Consider the following 19,295-nt stretch of genomic DNA (forward strand, 5'->3'; position numbering starts at 1 on the left):
AAACAAAAACTTTTTTTCTAGTAAACCCCAATGCAGGATTTTGTAAGCAAAATGAAATAACCTGCTTACATTTAAATCAGTCATTTGATGGCAAAGTTGTAGTGCACTTCAGAAAAAAAAACAATGACAAGTAAGCAAGAGAGAACTTGTATTTATATGGCATCTTTCACATCCTTAGAACATACCAAAATGCTTAACTTACACCAAATTACTTTTGGAATAAACTAACCACAGTGTCATATCTCAGAGTTAAAAAGCGGACATAATATGTAATTGAAGTGATGGATTTCAGGGTGTTTTTGAAGGGGTTCATAGATAGGATTGTTGAGTAGGGCCTAAATACCTGCAGACTGCATGCCAATCATAGAGGCAGGGAAGGAGGGATGATTAGAAAGTGAACTTAAGATGACTGGAGAACATGGGCTCAGACACGCAGCTGGAAAAAGTTATACAATCATAAAATTCCTACCTTTGTTTTCAAATTTCTTCATAGCCTCGCCCTACGGCTAAAACCCTTCAGGATTCTCTAATTCTAACCACTTGCACATGCTAATATTAATTATTCCTCCATGGACAGCCATGTCTCGAGCTGCTAAGGCCCAAAGTTTTGGGATTCCCTCCTTAAACATCTAATTTCTTCTTTAAGAAGTGCCTTAAAGCATGCCCGACTAATTTTCAGGCCACTTACCCGAGTATCATCTTAAGTGGCTTGATGTCAAACTTTGTTCAATAGCACTCCTTTAAAGAATTTTCCAAAGTTTTATTGCATTAAAGATGGTATTAAAATGAAAGATGTTGCCACGTTGTAGCCTGGTGCTCAAGATCATGAAAAGTTATTCAAATAAGGATTTTGAATCAATGTAATATATCTTAAGGAGCTAAACTAGCGATGGTCACAAACGACAGGTGTGATAAGTGAATAAACCCAATTGTTGGACAGGATGCAAGCTGTAAAGCTTCATAAAGTTGAAGTTTATGTTGAGTACAGCTTTGCAGACTGACAAGGATGACATTAGAGAAATCACACCCAGAATCTAAAACGTACAGATTCCAGAAGCAGTGGGCACGAACCATGGTTGATAATTTGCATGGCTGAAGTAAGAACAAACAGCTGTTAATGATAAGTAAAATGAGATTGGCATAGTGGTAGCAGCCCTACGTCTGTGCCAGGAGTTCAGAGTTCAACTCCCACCTGTTCCAGAGGTGTGTAATATTATGAACAGGTTGAGTAGAAAATATCTGAAGCCCACTGATTGAGCACTGTTGTAGCATAGTAGCAGTGCCCCTACCTCTGAACTAGGAAACCTGAGTTCAGGTCCAATCTGCTCCACAAGTGTATAATAACAGACTTGAACTAGTTGAATACTATCTGAAGCCTACCTAAGAATTGAAGAAAATGAAAAGCACACAACATAAAGTTAAGTCCAAGCTAGCAACCAGACAAAGGGCTGACTTCAGAAATGGTGAAGGGTCTAGGCCCGAAACGTCAGCCTTCCTGCTCCTCTGATGCTGCTTGGCCTGCTGTGCTCATCCAGCTCTACACCTTGTTATCTCAGGGTGCTTTGAGATTTGAATCTATGCTCTCTGTGGCGTCAAGATCCAATTGGCTAACTGTTTCCAGTATTTTCTACTTTTATTTCAAATTTCTACACAGTCTGTTGTATGTTGCTTTTGTACCCAATGTCATCTAATTAATCCAAATTAACAATTAAAATAAATATCAACACAACTCAGAACATGGGATACACAAACAACAAAATACAAGATTTACATTCATTCTTCCTCTCCTCTTAGGCAAATAAACAATCTTAACATTTATTAAACATTTCCCTTGTTCCAACATTTTATGTTAGGAACAGCCTCCACAATTACACTCTTTCTCCCATCACTGAATAATTTTTATATTAAATGGTTGTAACAAAAGATTACATCTAAATAGTCTCACATTCCAATTTTTAAACTCTTCAGTAAAGGCTGGTGAGTTACGATCAGTGTAAACTAGCTTTTCATTGAAATGTATATCTGACACGATAACAAAGTGTTGAAGAGCTAACAATCCCAAAGTTTTTTTTTCCCCCACAGTAAAGTACTTCTTGTAATATGAAGTTAATTTCTTAGAAAAGTACTCCACAGGCCTCTCTAATCTCAACTCACTATCCCGTAATAAAACAATACCTAGCCCAAGTCATTGGCATCAAGGTCTGGTAAAATACATTGCAGCCACCACTAGTTCATTTGTTAAAATTGCCTTCAGTTTATTTCTGGACTAGTATAGATAGTAGTGTATTTCTGGCTGTATAGACTCAACAGGCCAAAAGGCCTCTTCTGTACTGTATGACTCGATTCTACGATTCGTTAAAGTCCTAGCTATTGTACTGAAAGTATGCACAAATTTCCAGTAAAATCCACATGTTCCTAAAACCTCATGAATTCTCTCAAAGCTTTCACTTTCACTATCCTTAGCAATACTTGTCCTTGTCCAACAATATGTCCCAGCTAATTTACCAGGTAACTTTTGACTAAACTTAAAGCAGTCTTCAACTTGTCTCCCGTGCTCGTCTCATGTGGCACTATATACTACAACATTATCTAAGTAAAATTCCTCAGTTATGAACACTACAGCTACAACTTGATTCATAAGTCTCAGGAATGTAGCAAGATGTTCTTTAGCCCAAATGGCATCACTTGACATTAATATAACCTATTCAATGTAACAAAAGCAGATTTTTTCAAAATCCTTGATGCCAACAGCACTTGCCAGTACCCCTTCAATATATCAATGTTAAAGACTGAGGCATTGCCAATCCTATCAATGCAGTCTTCCAACCATGGAAATGGGTACAAATCTGCCTTTTCTCGATTATAGAAAAGCGAATGCGGTTACAAAGTCTAGTCAATCCATTCACTTTAGGAACCAACATTATAGATAAACTCCAGTTGCTTTGACTAGGTTCATTCAAGTGGTTTTGCAGTTTACACTGAGCTTGTCTTCTGGGTTCAACTGATAAGCAGGCTGTTTTATCCATCCGGACTCTTCCACCTCTTCGTCTTGTTTAGTTAATGTAGCACATCCCTGTTGTCTATTCTCTAAATATGAGAGCATAGTGTCTAACTGTCCCAATATTTATGCCAGCTGATCAATTTGTAGGAGGTTCACTTTGAGGACTGTCTATCTCTCCTTGCATCTCATTTGCTATCCTTATCATTTACCAATACTCTTACCACCTGACACACTTGTTCCCCCTTATCTTCTTCCCTTTTCAGCATGCTCCTGTGACATAACTGATTCTTCCTCCTGTGATTAGGAGCATTTAATGGATACATATTTTATTAACACTCCTGATAATTTTATTTGGAATGGTGAATTTTGCTTTGTTCACCTTGTAATGACAGTACCACCAATGGCCCTACACAATCTACTGAATGGCTCTTCAAAACTGGTATGGGTATCAAATACACTGGTCTAATCATATGCTGAGGTTTTCCTACCAAGACACATTCGACAAAACTGCACTACATCTAAATCTTAGATTTAGATATATATTTAGATATATATCTATATATATATCTGTTTATCTATAGATATATCTATGCCTAGATTTTGCTTATTCCTATGCACCCTGTGGTAGGTACTTCAGTGCTACTTGAAATATCTTACAGCATCTGAGTATTTATTGAACGACCATTCATTCTTCGTCCACAGGTCTATGAGGATATAGATGTTGACGTGTTCGCCAAAGTGGGAGGTTATCAAACCTCCCAGCTCGGCAAACACACCCATACCTACAAATCTTCAAACCCTGAACATCTATGAGGATCTCTCTGCTTCCTAAACAAAACACCATTTTAAATATAATAACATTCTAGAGCTGCTTCACTCTCAGTTTCAGTATGAGCTGTCTGTGTCAACCTACTCAACTCCTTCTGAGCCTCAATTATGAAAGACATGCTAAACATTTCCTTTGAAATATCCTCAACCTTAAATAGAGTTATAGCTACGCTAACACCTACTTGTGGTATTGCTTAGATCTTTGATGATGGACTTCGTTCAGCCATTGCTCTGGTCACTACATAAAATGGAAAAAACTGGAAATCTTTTCCTCCAATTGTTCTGTCTCCTCAGCCTCAACTGGACTTTGTGATTATAAGCAAAGATATGACTTTCACTCCTATCAAATCAATCTATGAACTAAATCAACTCTATCCACAGGTAATTTTTTAACTACCCCAACTACCAACAGTAGTGTAGGCAATTCATACTCCAGTTGGATACAGTACAATAGAACTAGGATACACACTGCACCCATCCTATTTACTTTGGCTTACGCTGAACACTGTGGAGGGAAAACGAAATCATTCTCCAGCAAGAGAGTTTAAGTAGCTCCTGTAGCCCTTACAATAATCATCGGCTTGGATGCTTCCTTCAAAGAAAATGAGGCTATGTTACCTTTCAATAAAAACCGTTCATATCTCTCATCTACCCTAGGTACTATTTCTACATTTGGTAGCATTCACCTCTGATCTCTTAGTTGAAGTTACAGTTACAATCCAAGTGGTCTTTTCCTCCCATGTTTCTTTTTCAAACTCATTTTTATGAACTGTACCAACCCCCACAGGTGGTGCAACTCTCAACATTGTGAATGAACATATCTCACCTTGTTATAATGGAAGCACCTTGCCCTCAATTTTCACCTCACCCTCAGCAATTTTCCTTCTGGTCTGAGGAGATCTTTCCATTCTCATTCCTTACCATGCCTTACTTTCACTCTTCCATTTTCTATCCTTTTCAAATTTACGAAGATATTGGAAAAAAGGATTAGTTTTATGGATTAATTCAATCATCCATCGTTGCTGCCATCTATTTGCAACCCTTCAGTTTCAATGTCTACTTATTACTGAAAGTAGCAGTTTTTTTTTTAAAAAAGTTCTCTAAGAGAATAACCTCTCAGAGCTTCATACTTTGTTTCAGTTGCTAAAGCTCATATCCACCTCGTTTAGCTCCCTCAAATTCAATATAGGCTTGCCCGGACTATTTTCTTAGATTCTGAAACCTTTGCCAACATGCCTCAGGCACTAATGCAAATGCAACCAATATATAGTTTTGCTTACAGTTTCACAATCCCAAGAAACCTCTTCTGATGGTGAAGCATAACTTTCCTACACTTTATCTGTCAATTTACTCTGCAAATCCAGTCCTCTTTTGCCCAATTAACCTGTCCGGCCTTTTTCTCAAATAAAATGAAGAATACCTGCGCATGCTTTGCCCCAAATTTTGGTACAGCTGTACAAGCAAACATTTCTCGACTGGATCTCAAACTAGACTCAGATTCTCTCAGCACTGCCTGCATCAGTAGCCGAAAACTCCTGCTTCAACTATGCAAATTTAAGTTAATATTCACATTCTCTCTCTTTCTCTCATCTTCCTTCTTGTTTCCTTTGCAATTCTAATCTAAATTTTCTCAGCTCTCTCCTTATCTTTCTCTTCCCCTTGGAATTCCAATTCCTGTTGTTTTCATTCTTCCTTTATTCTCCCTTCTGGCAAGATGTGGGAGGGTAAGTCCATTTGGAGGTCCACTCTGCTCGCCAGTTCTCTTTCTTTCTTTGTCCTTTCTTTTTTTCTCTCCCTCTGTAGTAATCCTATCCCCTCCCCACCCCTTTTAGAGAAAGAGAGTGAATGTGAATATTAGCTTAAATTGGCATATAGTTGAAGCAGGAAATGTCAGCTATTGATGCAGGCAGTGCTGACAGAATCTGAGACTAATTTGAGGTCCAGTCAAGAAATGTTTGCTTGCATAGCTCTACCAAAATGTGAGGCGAAGGATGTGCAGGTATTCTTCATTTTATTTGAGAAAATGGCTGGACAGGTTAACTGGGCAAAAAAGGACTGGATATGCAGAGTAAATCGACAGGTAAAGTCCAGAAAATTTATGCTTCACTGTCAGAAGAGATTTCTTGGGATTGTGAAACTGTAGGCAAAGCTATATATTGGTTGCATGTGCATTAGTGCCTGAAGCATGTCGGCAAAGGTTTCAGAATCTAAGAAAACAGCCCGGGCAAACCTATATTTAATTTGAGAGAGCTAAGCAAGATGGATATGAGAGTGTTAGAAGCTGAAAACTGTATTTTTTCATTGAACACGTGACAATAAATGATTCCCGCAACTTTAATTGTAACCTCCTTACCACCCAATTGCGACATTTCACTATCCGAAGTACTTGGACTCCTCTGTATTTCCTCTGAACCTAAGTACTGTATTAGTACCTTGAATCTTTCTACCTTTCTAACTCTGTCAGTGATTGCTACTTCCAGTTTACTTACCAAGTCAATCAACCTGGGTTTTGAAAATTCCTTCAAAACCATTGAGGATAACTCTGCCACTTGCAGGAAAGCCTTTTCTACTTCTGATTCCAAGTGTAAAATGGTATGCAGAATGTGGTATTTTCCTTCACCTATGTTATTTACTAATACTACACCCAAATCCTCATTGGCTCTGTTTCAAATCAAATGCAACCAATCCAAGCCCAGCCAAGACACTCAAACCTTGTCATGACTCACTGGGGTAGAAATTAAGCCCTACTATTCCCGGAGTTGTCACAAAAATTAAAGTTTTTAAAAGAAATGCATAAAATCCCCAAGTTACCCAATTTTCAAACCCAGGTTGATAGAAAGCATGGGTCAGGTTTCTGTACTTAACAGGAATCATTATTTATTACATAATTAAATTCTAGCTACAAGTAAACAATTAAAATAAATTATGTAAACCATACAAATTAAAACTCTAAACCCGTTATAAACTCCACCTTAACACAGACAACCAGACATAACAGGAAAGAAAAAGTACGAATGGAGGCCAGAATCTTCGTTCCCAAAATCCGTTGAGTTGGTTCTTGCTGATCTGAAGATTTCTCCTTCCAAATGCTTCCAATTTTGCAAGAGGCAAGTGGTGGCTGATTCACTTAAAAAAGGCCTCTGTCTTATCCAATTAAAAGTCACAACTCGCAGCATCTGGATAAAGTTTGTTTACTTCAAGTGTGAAGTGCCTTACTGCAGAGATAGAAAGTGCTTGCTTTGGCTGCTGCATCTCAGCTGATTCTCTTTCCTGGTCCGACCAGCTTCTCTCGATCTTACTCACAGACGAAGCTGTTCACCAAAGTGACAACCAATCACCATCCTATTGTTAAGCAGAGGACCTTTGTCATTGATAATTGGTCCCTAATCCACAAACCAATCACCTTCACTTATAAACAACCCTTCAGCTCCGGTTCATTTGCACATTGCTGGAACCCACTGCTGCACAAACTGAATTCACAACAGGTATTAAATTCCATACTTTCAAAACATACAGCCATCCTTCTAAATCTCTGAGGTTTAAAACAGTTTTCTTCAGTTTCAATGCACAATGCAACAATAAAAAGCACAGTCTTTACAACTTAGCAATTGTAAAGCAAGATCATTGAAGATAAAATCCCTACATTTTCCACGCATAATTTTCATTGTGAAGTAATAGTATAAAAATGAACTGAATGTAATTAATGTATGAAATATATTCAAGACCATTAAATTTATTATTAAATAACAAAACTAAAAACAATTAGTACAAAACGAATATAGAAAAATTAATTTTGAAATATACACGTACGCACACAAAAAAAATTACTGAAATTCCTAAAGCAAAGTCAAGAATTAACTGAATATGTAGCTCCACCTTGAGCTCAACAAGCAGTGCTGCAAAACAACGTCCAGTTTAAACATACACCAGGAATGTTCCAAAACAGAATCCCGGTGAATATGGCCAATTTAAGCTAATATTCACATTGTCTCTCTTTCTCTCGTCTTCCTTCTTGTTCCCTTTGCAATGCTAATCTAAATTTTCTGAGCTGTCTCCTTATTTTTGTCTTCCCACTGGAATTCCAACTTCTATTGTTTTCATTTTTCCTTTATTCTTCCTTCCAGCAATAAAGCATATTCTCAACCATCACAATCAAGGTTGCTACTTGCTGAGCCATGCTACAAGAAACATTTAGTTATAAAAGTAACTCACGAAGAAAGTAAGACAATATATACTAATGTGGAATTGATAACTAAAAGAACTAAAACTGAAGTAGAACTTTCAGGGTCACTGAAATAATATTTAAACAATAAGGAAACATAGAGGTTCATTTGCGCACAGTAGACCCTGATATGCAAACACCAGAACAGTGTTTGTTGAGATGCTGATTGAGGGATAAATACTGCCCAGACAACCAAGGATAATAAATTACAGCAAAACGCCATAGCTGCTAGAAATCAGAAATAAAAATATGCAATGCTAAAAATACTCAGCAGGTCAGAGAGAGAAAAACAGTTTAAGATTAATGATGGCCTTGCATCAGAATGTTCTGATTCACAGCTTTGTCTGATCCTGACATGACACACACATTTTCCAACAAGACAGACGTGATAGGAAACAAAATCAGAATCGTGAGTGATCGGTTGCAATATTAGTTAAGATTAGCTAATTCAGTCAGTATTGACTGGTAACTGAATCTGGAACATTCTAGGTGCATAGTTCAGCAACACATGACCAACTTTATCAATAGCCTTTACATAATCTTGCTTAAATAGCCTGTTCAACATTGGAATTAATTTTACAAAACTATGATTATTAATTTGCTCAATTTACAGGGCGTAATGAAGTCATCCTGTATACACAGAATGGAATGGTTTGTTTTGAGTTGAAAACCTGGTCAAAATAACAAGCCATTTAAGGTGAACTTATTCCTCAAATTACTTCATTCTTGGCACCGAATATAATGAATGCAACCTGAAACAATTAAGATTCCATTCTGTGTTCTCTTATCAACTATTGTCTCATGTGGAAGCTACTAGAGTTCCTCAGCACAACAGTAAAACTAGGTAGAGCTGTTGAAATCTTATACTCAGTAAAATATGAGAAAGTGTAACAGGGCTCAAAATAGAATTTTGTTTTTAAGAAAACAGACCTGTGAACAACACGTGGGAAGTCAGAAGATGCATTATCTTTGGAGCAACTTCTCAAGGAGCCACTGGACTTTGAATCCCCTGAACCCAGGTCTCCTGTTACCCAGTCTGGTATTCCCTCAACTCCATGATCAAGTGGTTTTGAAAAACTGGGCTCATCAAAGTAGATTGACTGCAATTAATAAAAGAAAACAAAAACTGAATTAATTCACTGAGACATCCCAGAGATTATACCCTATACCCAACAGTGACTTCCCAATTCATCAGAGTTAACAAGCTTGAGTTAATTCCTAATAAATCCACGTTTTTCTTTTATTTTATTGACTTCTTCCCCTCAAGGTTGATAAAATGTTTAGTACTACATGTTGCATAAGGTCTTCAAGATACTGGAATAACTTTACAGTGATGTCACAGAGCTGCAGATCAGCAAGTATAAATATCAGAGAATGGGTGGAGTTAGAACTAACTAGAATAAACTACACGAGACTACACTAAAAGTCTAGACTGGAAGTATTGTACAGACATAAAGACACAATGATAAATCAACCTTTACCTAATGCAACTAGAAGATCAGTGCTTACATCTCTACGGTTGCATGTATATCATGGTATTTCTTCAAAATCTAAGTCTGAAGACATTACTTGACATTGCCTTCTCCTTACATTGTCTGAAAAGAACTCAAACACATGTCACAGCAATAAACCACACCTTAAATGACCACATAGTTCCACAATAATTGTTCTTTATAGCCAGAAGAGACATAATCACTTCTTAACCAGACATCAAGTCGGCTGCATTGCATATTAGTCTTTTGGCAATGCCACTCAAATCCAGCCCTCAAGTCACTCAACCATTTTTACACACTTCTTCGCAGACAGCCTCAATGGAGTATTGGCACAAGCGGAGGTAGAAAGTGAACCAGAAGTCCTAACAGAAAGGAGGCAGTAAAAGAGTAAAATGAATATATATTATAGGTTCTGCACGATATAGTATTGGTTCAAACACTAAAAGTGGTATCCTACCTATAAGACTTTAGAGTTGACTTGTAGCCTGGGTTGTGGATGTTGTGGTTGGTTGGCTTGCTGAGCTGGTTCATTATTCTGCAGACGTTTCATTACCCTGCTGGGTAACATCATCAGTGCAGCCTCCAATGAAGCTCTGTTGTGTTTTCCTGCCTGTCATTTAAAATCTGGTGTCCACTGAGCTGGATTACCTCACTTCCAGTTTTCCTTCACAATGGAGTGTATATGGAGTCTAGCTCTGTGTGTTTATTGACAGCTTTCTTAGTGGAGTACCAGGCTTCTAGGAAATCCCACTCCATTGACGGAGGCCGTTGATGCTAACTAACTAACTACTAAGCCAAACTGACCCAAAACAACAACAACAGAGCAGACACCTGGATAAGAAACCTTTCAGACAGGAAACTGACACAGAGAAAGCTGTTCTCATTCGCAGACTCAATTACAACTACAGAGACGCCAACAAAACAGAATTCCTATTCACACTGGAAGCCATGCTGAAGACCAACAACATCAATGAAGAAACACAACAAGCCATAAGATAGACAGTAATCCTGACACTGACCAGAAAAAGCGAACTCAACACTCTCAACCCATCTGAAAGGAAAACCCTAGAAGGACTGATAAAGGACAAGAACAAGAACATCACAATACTACCAACAGACAAAGGGCGCACAACAGTAATACTAAATAAACGGGACTACCTCCCCGAGGCACATGCACTGCTAGCTGACAAGAACACATACCGGTAAGCGCAGACAGACCCAACACCACAACTGGGCAACAAGATTCTCAAACAGACTGGTTAAACCAACAAAACAGACTCCTTAAGAATGAAACCTGAAGGAACTACACCACCACCGCACCCCCCCCCCCCCCACCCATTCTTTACCTCCCGAAGGTACACAAACCAGACATACCCCTCAGACCCATAGTCTCCCTGCCAGGCACGCCATCGCATAGATTAGCCAAGGAGCCACAAAGGAGACTAAAGTACCTCATCAGCAGTCACCCCACTCAATACACTCAGCCCAGGAGTTCCTCAATTCCATCAAGGACATAAGAATAGACGATGACGAGACCATGGTATCATTTGACGTTACTGCCCTGTTCACATCAATAGACATACCACTAGCAAGAGAAACACTGACAACACTGCTAAAGCAAGAACAAGACCCTAGTGACACCATCTCCACAGTCAACATGCTGAAGCTACTGGACCTATGCCTCACCACCCACTTCAACTTTAACAGCCAGATATATGAACAGATCAACGGGACACCTATGGGATTACCTATCTCTGGACTAATAGCTGAAGCGGTGATGCAGAGACTTGAAAGTATGGCCCTTCCACTAATCCAACCCAAATTATGGATACGCCATGTGGACAACACCTTCGTAATTATTAAACAGACCAAACTAGAGGAGAACTAATAAACAAAACACTCACCGGGAGCATATTCACCAGAGAAGAGGAGAAGAACAAATAGCTCCCATTCCTAGACGTCATGGTGGAACGCAAGACAAATGAGGAATTCCTAACAAAGGTACACAGGAAAGCCACACACACTGACCAAGTACTGAATTTCAACAGCAACCACCCTAATACACACAAAGTTGCTTGAGAACATTATTTAAATGGGCAACAACACAATGCAGCAGCACAAAGCTACATCAAGAAGAAGAAGAGTACCTCTTCCAAGTATTCAAAGACAATGGATACCAAAAAACTGGGTCAGAAGATGCCTATCACACACACGACAACAGGAAGATACTACATGCCCTGACACACTCATCACGCTACCTTACACCAGGAACACATCTGAACTGACCACAAGACTCCTATGACCACTGGGCATCAGAGTAGCACACAAACCCACATCAACCCTATGCCAACTGCTCATCCGAACCAAAGACCCACTACCCACAATGGACAGGACCAATGTCATATACAAGATTCCCTGCAGAGACTGCGACAAACATTACATTGGACAAACAGGAAGGAAATTAACCACAAGGGTACATAAGCATCAATTGGCAACAAAAAGACACGACCAATACTCACTCATCTCCATCCACATGGATAAGGAGAACCACCGATTCGATTGGGGCAACATCAGGATCCTGGGACAGACAAAGCAGAGACAAGCACGGGAATTCCTAGAGGCCTGGTTATCCACTAAGAAAGCCATCAATAAACAGAGCTAGACCCCATACACACTCCATTGCAAAGGAAACCGGAAATGGGGTAATCCAGCTCAACGGACACCAGAGTTTAAATAACAGGCAGGAAAACACAACAGTGCTTCATCGGAGGCTGCACTGATGACGTTACCCAGCAGGGTAATGAAACGTCTGCAGAACAATGAAGCAGCTCGGCAAGCCAACCAACCACAACGGTATCCTACCTGCTTGAAAGAATACTAGAAAGTTTTGGAAATGTCTTGTTTTAGGTTTGTGTACCATGAGACCAAATAGAAAAAGGCTTTCACACTCATTTTATTGAACTGCTGATATATAAGAAAGGTAAATGGAATTTTGGCATTTATTGCTAAAGGAATGGAGTATATAAGGAAGGAACTGTTGCTGCACTATTCAAAGCATTAGTGAGACCACAGCTGGAGTACTGCGTACAATTTTGGTCCCCTCGAGGAGGGATGTCAATGCATTGACGGCAGTTCAGAGGATATTCACAAGATTCATTCTAGAGGTCAGGGGCTTGTTTTAGGAATACAGAATAAACAATTTGGATTTATAGAGTTTAGAAAAATGAGACAAGACCAAACTGAAGTATATAAGATACGAAAGGGGATTGACAAACTCAACATACAGAGGATGCTTCCTCATGTGAGGCAGTCTAGAACAAAAAGGTCATAGTTTTAGTATAAGGTGTAGCAGATTTAAAAACAGAGAGGATGAGAAATTACTTCTCAAACGATCACAAATCTGTGGAATTCACTACCTTTGAGTACGGTAGATGCTAGGACATTAAGAAAATTTAACAAAGAGATAGAAAGACTTTTTAATTGGCAGTATCCCGGAGATCAGCAGGGATTTCTTTTGTCGCAGATTTTCAGGAACATTTGATGGAGATGATGGCTAAGCTCTGTTCCTCCAATTTGAAAATCTCCACTGAAATAAATCAGAGTCATAGAATCATACAGCACGGAAACAGACGCTTCGGTCCAACTCATTCATGCCAACCAAGTTTCCAGTCCTGGAAACACCCTGGAAAATCTTTTCTGAACCATCTCCAATTTAATAACACACTTCCTACAGCAGGGCTACCAGAACTGTACACAATACTCCAAAAATGGCCTCACCAATGTCCTGTACAATCTCAACAAAACACCCCAACTCCTATGCTCAGTGATCTCAGCAATGAAGGCAAGTGTGCCAATGCCTCCTTAACACCTTCTGACTACTTGTGACACAACTTTCAAAGAATTATGTACCTGAGCCCCTAGGTTTCTCTGTTCTACAATACTACTCTAATGTCGCACTGTTAACTGTGTAAGTCCTGCGCAGATTTTCAATTTTTTGTGCGTTTAATGGCAGCTTTGATTAATGCCACACTAAGCGGTAGTCCAAGATAATCTTTGCTGGAGAGTTGAGAGATTTTCTCAAACAGAACACTCATCTATGAATGTATCACTGTTTAGGAGCTCTTTGAACTGTTCACTCCATCGAAGGCTGAGTTTTCGCTATCTCTCTCAAAAGGGTTCTGTCTTTATTCCACACTGGTTCAAGGCCAAGGCTGGTGGGTCAATGTATTGCCTTGGTGGTACTGAAGAAATCCCATGTGTCATGCTTGTTGGCAAGGAGTTGCAGCTCCTTAGCTTTCTCAGTCCATTATCGGTTCCTGATCTCACTAGTTCTTCTTTGTAACTCTGCCTTTGCTGTTTGAGGAGTTCTCTATTCGTACTTTCCTACATATGGTTCAAGAACCAATCTTGTTTAAAACACTCAATTAAAGTATGTCTGACTGTCTTTAACTTGAAGTATTTCACCAACGTTGTTTAATAAGTCAGCAATCTTAAACTCCTAATACCCAGTTGCTCTAGCAACATAGTTGTTAAGAAAGTCTTTACATCAGTTACTGCTTCTGAGTGAACTGTCCCCCTACTTCTAATCCTAGCAACAGCACAGCACAGGATCTATAAGTTAAGTTTAAAATGGTCCGATTGTAAATAGTCACTTGGCATAGCACATTGACGGCAATATCAGTAGAGACACACACCCAATGGATTTCCAATCATGATGAATTACCCAAGGACATTTACACATAACTTCTGACAGAGAACTTAAAAATGAATGGCATCAACTGCCTGCTTTCTCCACAGAAGAATGGAGGGGGATTTCATTTAAAAAAAAGTTCCAGGGCAGAGCTATAAAATTTCAGAGATCCAAAGAGCCAGAAAAGAAATTACATTATCTGGGTGGTGACAGATATCTCATCCCTTTCTTTGCCATAAGTAATCACAGTTTACAAAAGCACAGGGTTATTACCTAGATAGCAAAATATGATGCCATGCCAACAAGGAAAATATACCATTCCATGTATTCTCTGTTATTTGCACCCGAGCAGCACTGGGTGTAGACTCGCTACGATCAACAGCTTTTGGTAAATTGGTCAAATAGAAGCTGCAGCAATAAAGTTTGTTTTTACCTCTCTGGCTGAGACTGCAGGTTTACCTACATTCCAGCAAGACATCACAGCTAAATATTAATTCCACAATCAGATTTATAGATATCATTTGGTGGTGTACATGGCACAGACACACAACCAACTACATACATATTTCTGACCCCAGGATATGAGAGATGGTCAGGACCTCAAGGCCTCATTCCTAGGGTGGCTGACCAGGGAAGATTTTTAGCATTTTTGACTTCAAAAGACATAACACAATCACCAAAATGGTGTATATATTATAAATTATATATTTTAACCAGAAATCTATAAATAAGGTATTTTTGTTAATTTATAATTAATAAAATTCCCAACTTCCAGACACACACAGCTCTTTCACCCTCCCACCACTTACTCAGCAGCCACAGGAACCACAGTCATTCTCCAGCCTGTAGAACCCAAGCTGAGTTCAATATGTTATGTAGAATGTCAAAATTTTTCTTTCCTTTTATTTGTCAGATACCTTAATGATAATTTTAAGTTATGTATGATTAAATGTCATAAAGCCAAGCATGATTTGATGTTTCTTAAAAACATACTAAACTTCTGATTAAGATCATCTGATTTTAAGTTACAGCCCAGAGAAAACATGTGAGAAGCAGATTTGCTGCTGACATAAAAAAAGAATGTAGGTAATGTGATTATAGCCAGATCCTGCATTTTCAATGCATAATCTTCGACCTCAACCATGCCCGTGTGTCAAAAGTAGAAGACAGATCAAATCATGCATTCACTCTAGTCGAGGCAGCATTAGGAGGTGGATAGTCAGCAGGTTTGTAAGTCTCTCAACCCCACAATTACAGCTCTAATTCAGCATCCTACACCCGCTCAAAGCTGCTCCCAACCAGCTGAAACACTACCCTAGCTCAATACTTGAGTGTAGTGGAGCGTGAGAAAGCCCAAATTTGATTGTAGGAGCTGGAAAGAAACAATTTCTGATTGGTGGAGCAGCTGTTCACAGATTCTGTCTGTCACATGCAAGGTCAAGCTTTCTCTAGATTGGTTGTCTCTGTGAGTGAATGTTCTCTGGCAGGTTTGGAGCCTTTGGGAAAGAATTCAGCTACTGTCTGTCTATTTTGAAATCTGACTACCCCCAAAAGGTCTTCTCAGAATCTCTGGGCCTGTAATCTTTGTGTACACATTTACAAAACACACATTTAATGCTGAATTTCAGGGAAAGATGGTGCATTGTGACAATGTCACTGCACAAATAATCTAGGGGCCCAGACTAATGCTCTCAGGACATGGGTTCAAATCCAATGATGGCAGCTAGTGAAATTTAAACAAATAATGAAATCTGGAGTTGAAGGCTACTCTAATGGTGTCTGTGAAATTGTCATTAAAAGCAAAATACTACAGATGCTGGAGATTTGAAATAAAAACAAAGTGCTGGAGAAGCTCAACTTGTCTTGCAGCATAGTTAATGTTTTATCTAAACAACTCCAGAGTTCTGAAGAAGACATAAAATATTAAGTCTGTTTATCTGTTTCCACAGACACTGCCAAACCTGATGAGTTTCTCCAGCACTTCATTTCATAAATAAAAACTCATTTACTATTGTAAAACTCATCTGGTTCACCAACGCCTTTTGGGGAAAGGAATCTGCCATTCTTACCAGGTCTGGTCTATTTGCAACTCCAGACCCGCAGCAATATGGTTGAGTCTTAACACTGTTCTCTGAAATAGCCTAGCAAGCCACTCAGTTCAAGGGCAATTACAGATGGGCAACAAATGCTGCCCTTGTCAACACCTTGCACATCCTATGAACGAATAAATAAAAGCAGTGACACCAAATTATGTTAATAATAGTATAGCCCCAAGAAGTCACATGCATAATTTATCTTCATTTGACATGCATTTTTTTTTTCCCTGAACACTTCATACCATGTAAGAAGGCAGTGTTTTAAGCGATCCAGGTTCTGGTCTATGTGTGAAAGGACCTTCAAGCACTCCCCGTCTCAGCATGTGAAGTAAAAGCTTGGCATACATGTTTCGGTTTTTGCGTCCCATTACTCCTGCTCCAGCTCCAGATGGATCACACAATTTCTTGATCCACAAGGCACATCTCTGACGTTCTACAAGATGTATATAGAAATTTTAAAAGTCACAATTATCCTTTAAATGTACATTATGAATTTTGACATGGCACCTGAAAGAAGCATGTTGTTATAGCAGAAAGGGAAAATACTGGTCAGATTCTCTACCAAGAGGCACTAACCTGACAGGGCAGTCAGAAGAAAAAGTCATCACATCACTTTGTAATGTGCCTGGTGGCAATATAACTCAGTCAGGTATTAGTAGACATAAAGTAGGTTTCTGATCACGCAATTGGCCACTAGAAAATAATTTCACAGGTGAGAACTGATGGTATTTGTACACTTCCAAAGATAACTGAAGCCACACATTTCATAAAGAACCTCAATATCACATTTGATCCTAAAATGGACTTCTGACTTCTCATCACTAAGACACCTCATCCCACTTCTATCAGATTGCCTATTCATCTGCCTCGGTTTATTTGTTTCCAACCTGAATTCAGGTCATTGTCATCTCCAAATGCAGTTATTCCAATGCACTCCTGGTTGGGCTCTCGTATTCTACCCTCAAACTGTTTTTTGTGTCTAACTCACATTAAATCCCAACCCTATATCACTTATTGATTTACAGTGGCTCCTGGTCTAGCAACACCTTGATATTAGAACTCTAACTTCAATTCCCATTTTCAAATCATTCCACAGCCTGCCCTCTTCCTGTTTTTGTACTCTCCTCCAGCCCCACAAACCTCAAAGATATCTGTGCTCCCTACTCTGGCTTCTTGTGCATCCCCAAATTTTAATTGCTACATCACTGGTGGACACACATATAATTGCCTGGAGCCCTAGTTCTGGAGTACCTTCTAAAACTTCACTACAACTCCATCTCCCTTCCTCACTGTAAACGACATTCCTTAAAATATACCTATTGCAGAAACCTTTTTGTCACATGACTTATTATCTCCTTGTGTAGCTCAGTAGTTTAATAATGCTCCTGTGAAGCACCTCGGAATGTTTCAATACATTGAAGGTGCTATACAAACTCAAGTTGTTTTTGTAAAATACTCCAATTAATCTGATTAGTTTCCATTTGAGATGGGTAAATGTTTGGTGACTACAGAAACATGGACTACTCAATATAACATTCAAAACCAACACAGAATCAAAATATAACAAGCTTCTTTCCTCAGCTCTTGAAAGACAAATGCTTTAAATTTCTTGTACAAATCTGAACCATCACAACAAATTTGGATTTCTGGGGGAAGATGACAGTGTGGTGATAGTGTCATTGGGCTTGTAATCCAAAGATATCAGCTTAACATTCCAGGCTCATGTGTACAATCTCGCCACGGCACATAAAAATAACCCATCATCAACAAATCAATAAAATGTGGAACTGGAAGCTAGTTATAGTAACCATAACCTATAAAAGTATACTTTAAGGAAGAAAATCCAACATCTTTTCCTAAGCTGACCTAATCACAACTCCAGATTCACAGCAATATGGTCATCTCTTAATTGCCTGCTCTCCAAAATGGCCTAGCCACACAATACAAGGAAACTAGAGATGGGCAACAAATGCTGATATTGTCAGTAACACTCACATCCCATGAAAGAGAAAAAAGAGAAAAAACATCTTAGCGCAATTAATGTGTACAAATTCTTCATCTAGAAGTGCGAATGGTGAATGCAATTAGGCTAGAAAGGATTTTTATTTTTTATTTGTTCACTCACGGGTGTGGGCATCACAAGCTGGACCAGCATTTATTGCCCATTCCTAGTTGTTCTTGAGAAGGTGGTGGTGAGCTGCAATCTACCTGGTGTAGATATACACACACAATGCCATGAGGGAGGGAGTCCCAAGGTTTGACTCAGAGACACTGAAGGAATGACACAATATTTCCAAGTCTGAATGGCAAGTGTCCTGGAGGGGAACTTGCAGATGTTAGTGTTCTCATATATCTGCTGCCCTTACCCTTCTAAATAGTCACTGCAGTTTGAAAGGTACTGTCTAAAGCAGCCTTCCTGAATTTCAGCAAGGCATCTTCTAATTGGTACACACTGTTGCTAAGAAGTGTCGTTGGATTTTGTCATTACTGGAACGCTGTCAAGGCACAAATCCTTTGTTGTATCCAGAGCCTGATATCACATGGAGTGAATTGAATTTGCTAAAAATTGGCATCTATGATGGTGATATCCTCTGGAGGAGACCAAGAAGGATCATCCACACAGCACTTCAGGCTGAAGATTGTTGTGAATGTTTCAGCCTTATTTTTGCACTGAACTGGACTTGCCATATAAATACAGTGGCTACAAGAGCTGATCGGGGCAACGAATCCTGCATCAAGTATCTCACCTCCTGACTTCTCAAAGTCTGTCCGCCATCTACAAAGCACAATTTCGGAGTGATGGAGTATTCCCCACTTGCCTGAATGAGTGTAGTTCCAACTACACTCAAAAAGCTTGACACCATCTAGGACAAAACAGTCCACATTCAGAAACATTCAGATATTCCATCAATGACGCTAAGTAGCAGCTGTGTGTACTATCTACAAGAGGCACTGCACAAATTCA

General features: G+C 39.2%; 1 protein-coding gene across 4 annotated transcripts in view; it reads right to left on the reverse strand.

Moving 5' to 3' along the window:
- cep112 (centrosomal protein 112) overlaps window positions 1–19,295 on the reverse strand; it is a 220,338-nt gene that overhangs the window by 168,655 nt on the left and 32,388 nt on the right. For all 4 annotated transcript variants that reach the window (XM_048610810.1, XM_048610811.1, XM_048610808.1 and 1 more), the window contains 2 exons: window positions 16,573–16,763; window positions 8,982–9,151 (listed from right to left, as the gene is read on the reverse strand). In XM_048610810.1, the coding sequence (XP_048466767.1) occupies window positions 8,982–9,151; window positions 16,573–16,763 (361 nt within the window). The remainder of the gene's footprint in view (window positions 1–8,981; window positions 9,152–16,572; window positions 16,764–19,295) is intronic.

The sequence above is a fragment of the Rhincodon typus genome, chromosome 23 (genome assembly GCF_021869965.1).
Source record: "Rhincodon typus isolate 14 chromosome 23, sRhiTyp1.1, whole genome shotgun sequence".
In the NCBI taxonomy this organism is placed as follows: Eukaryota; Metazoa; Chordata; class Chondrichthyes; order Orectolobiformes; family Rhincodontidae; genus Rhincodon; species Rhincodon typus.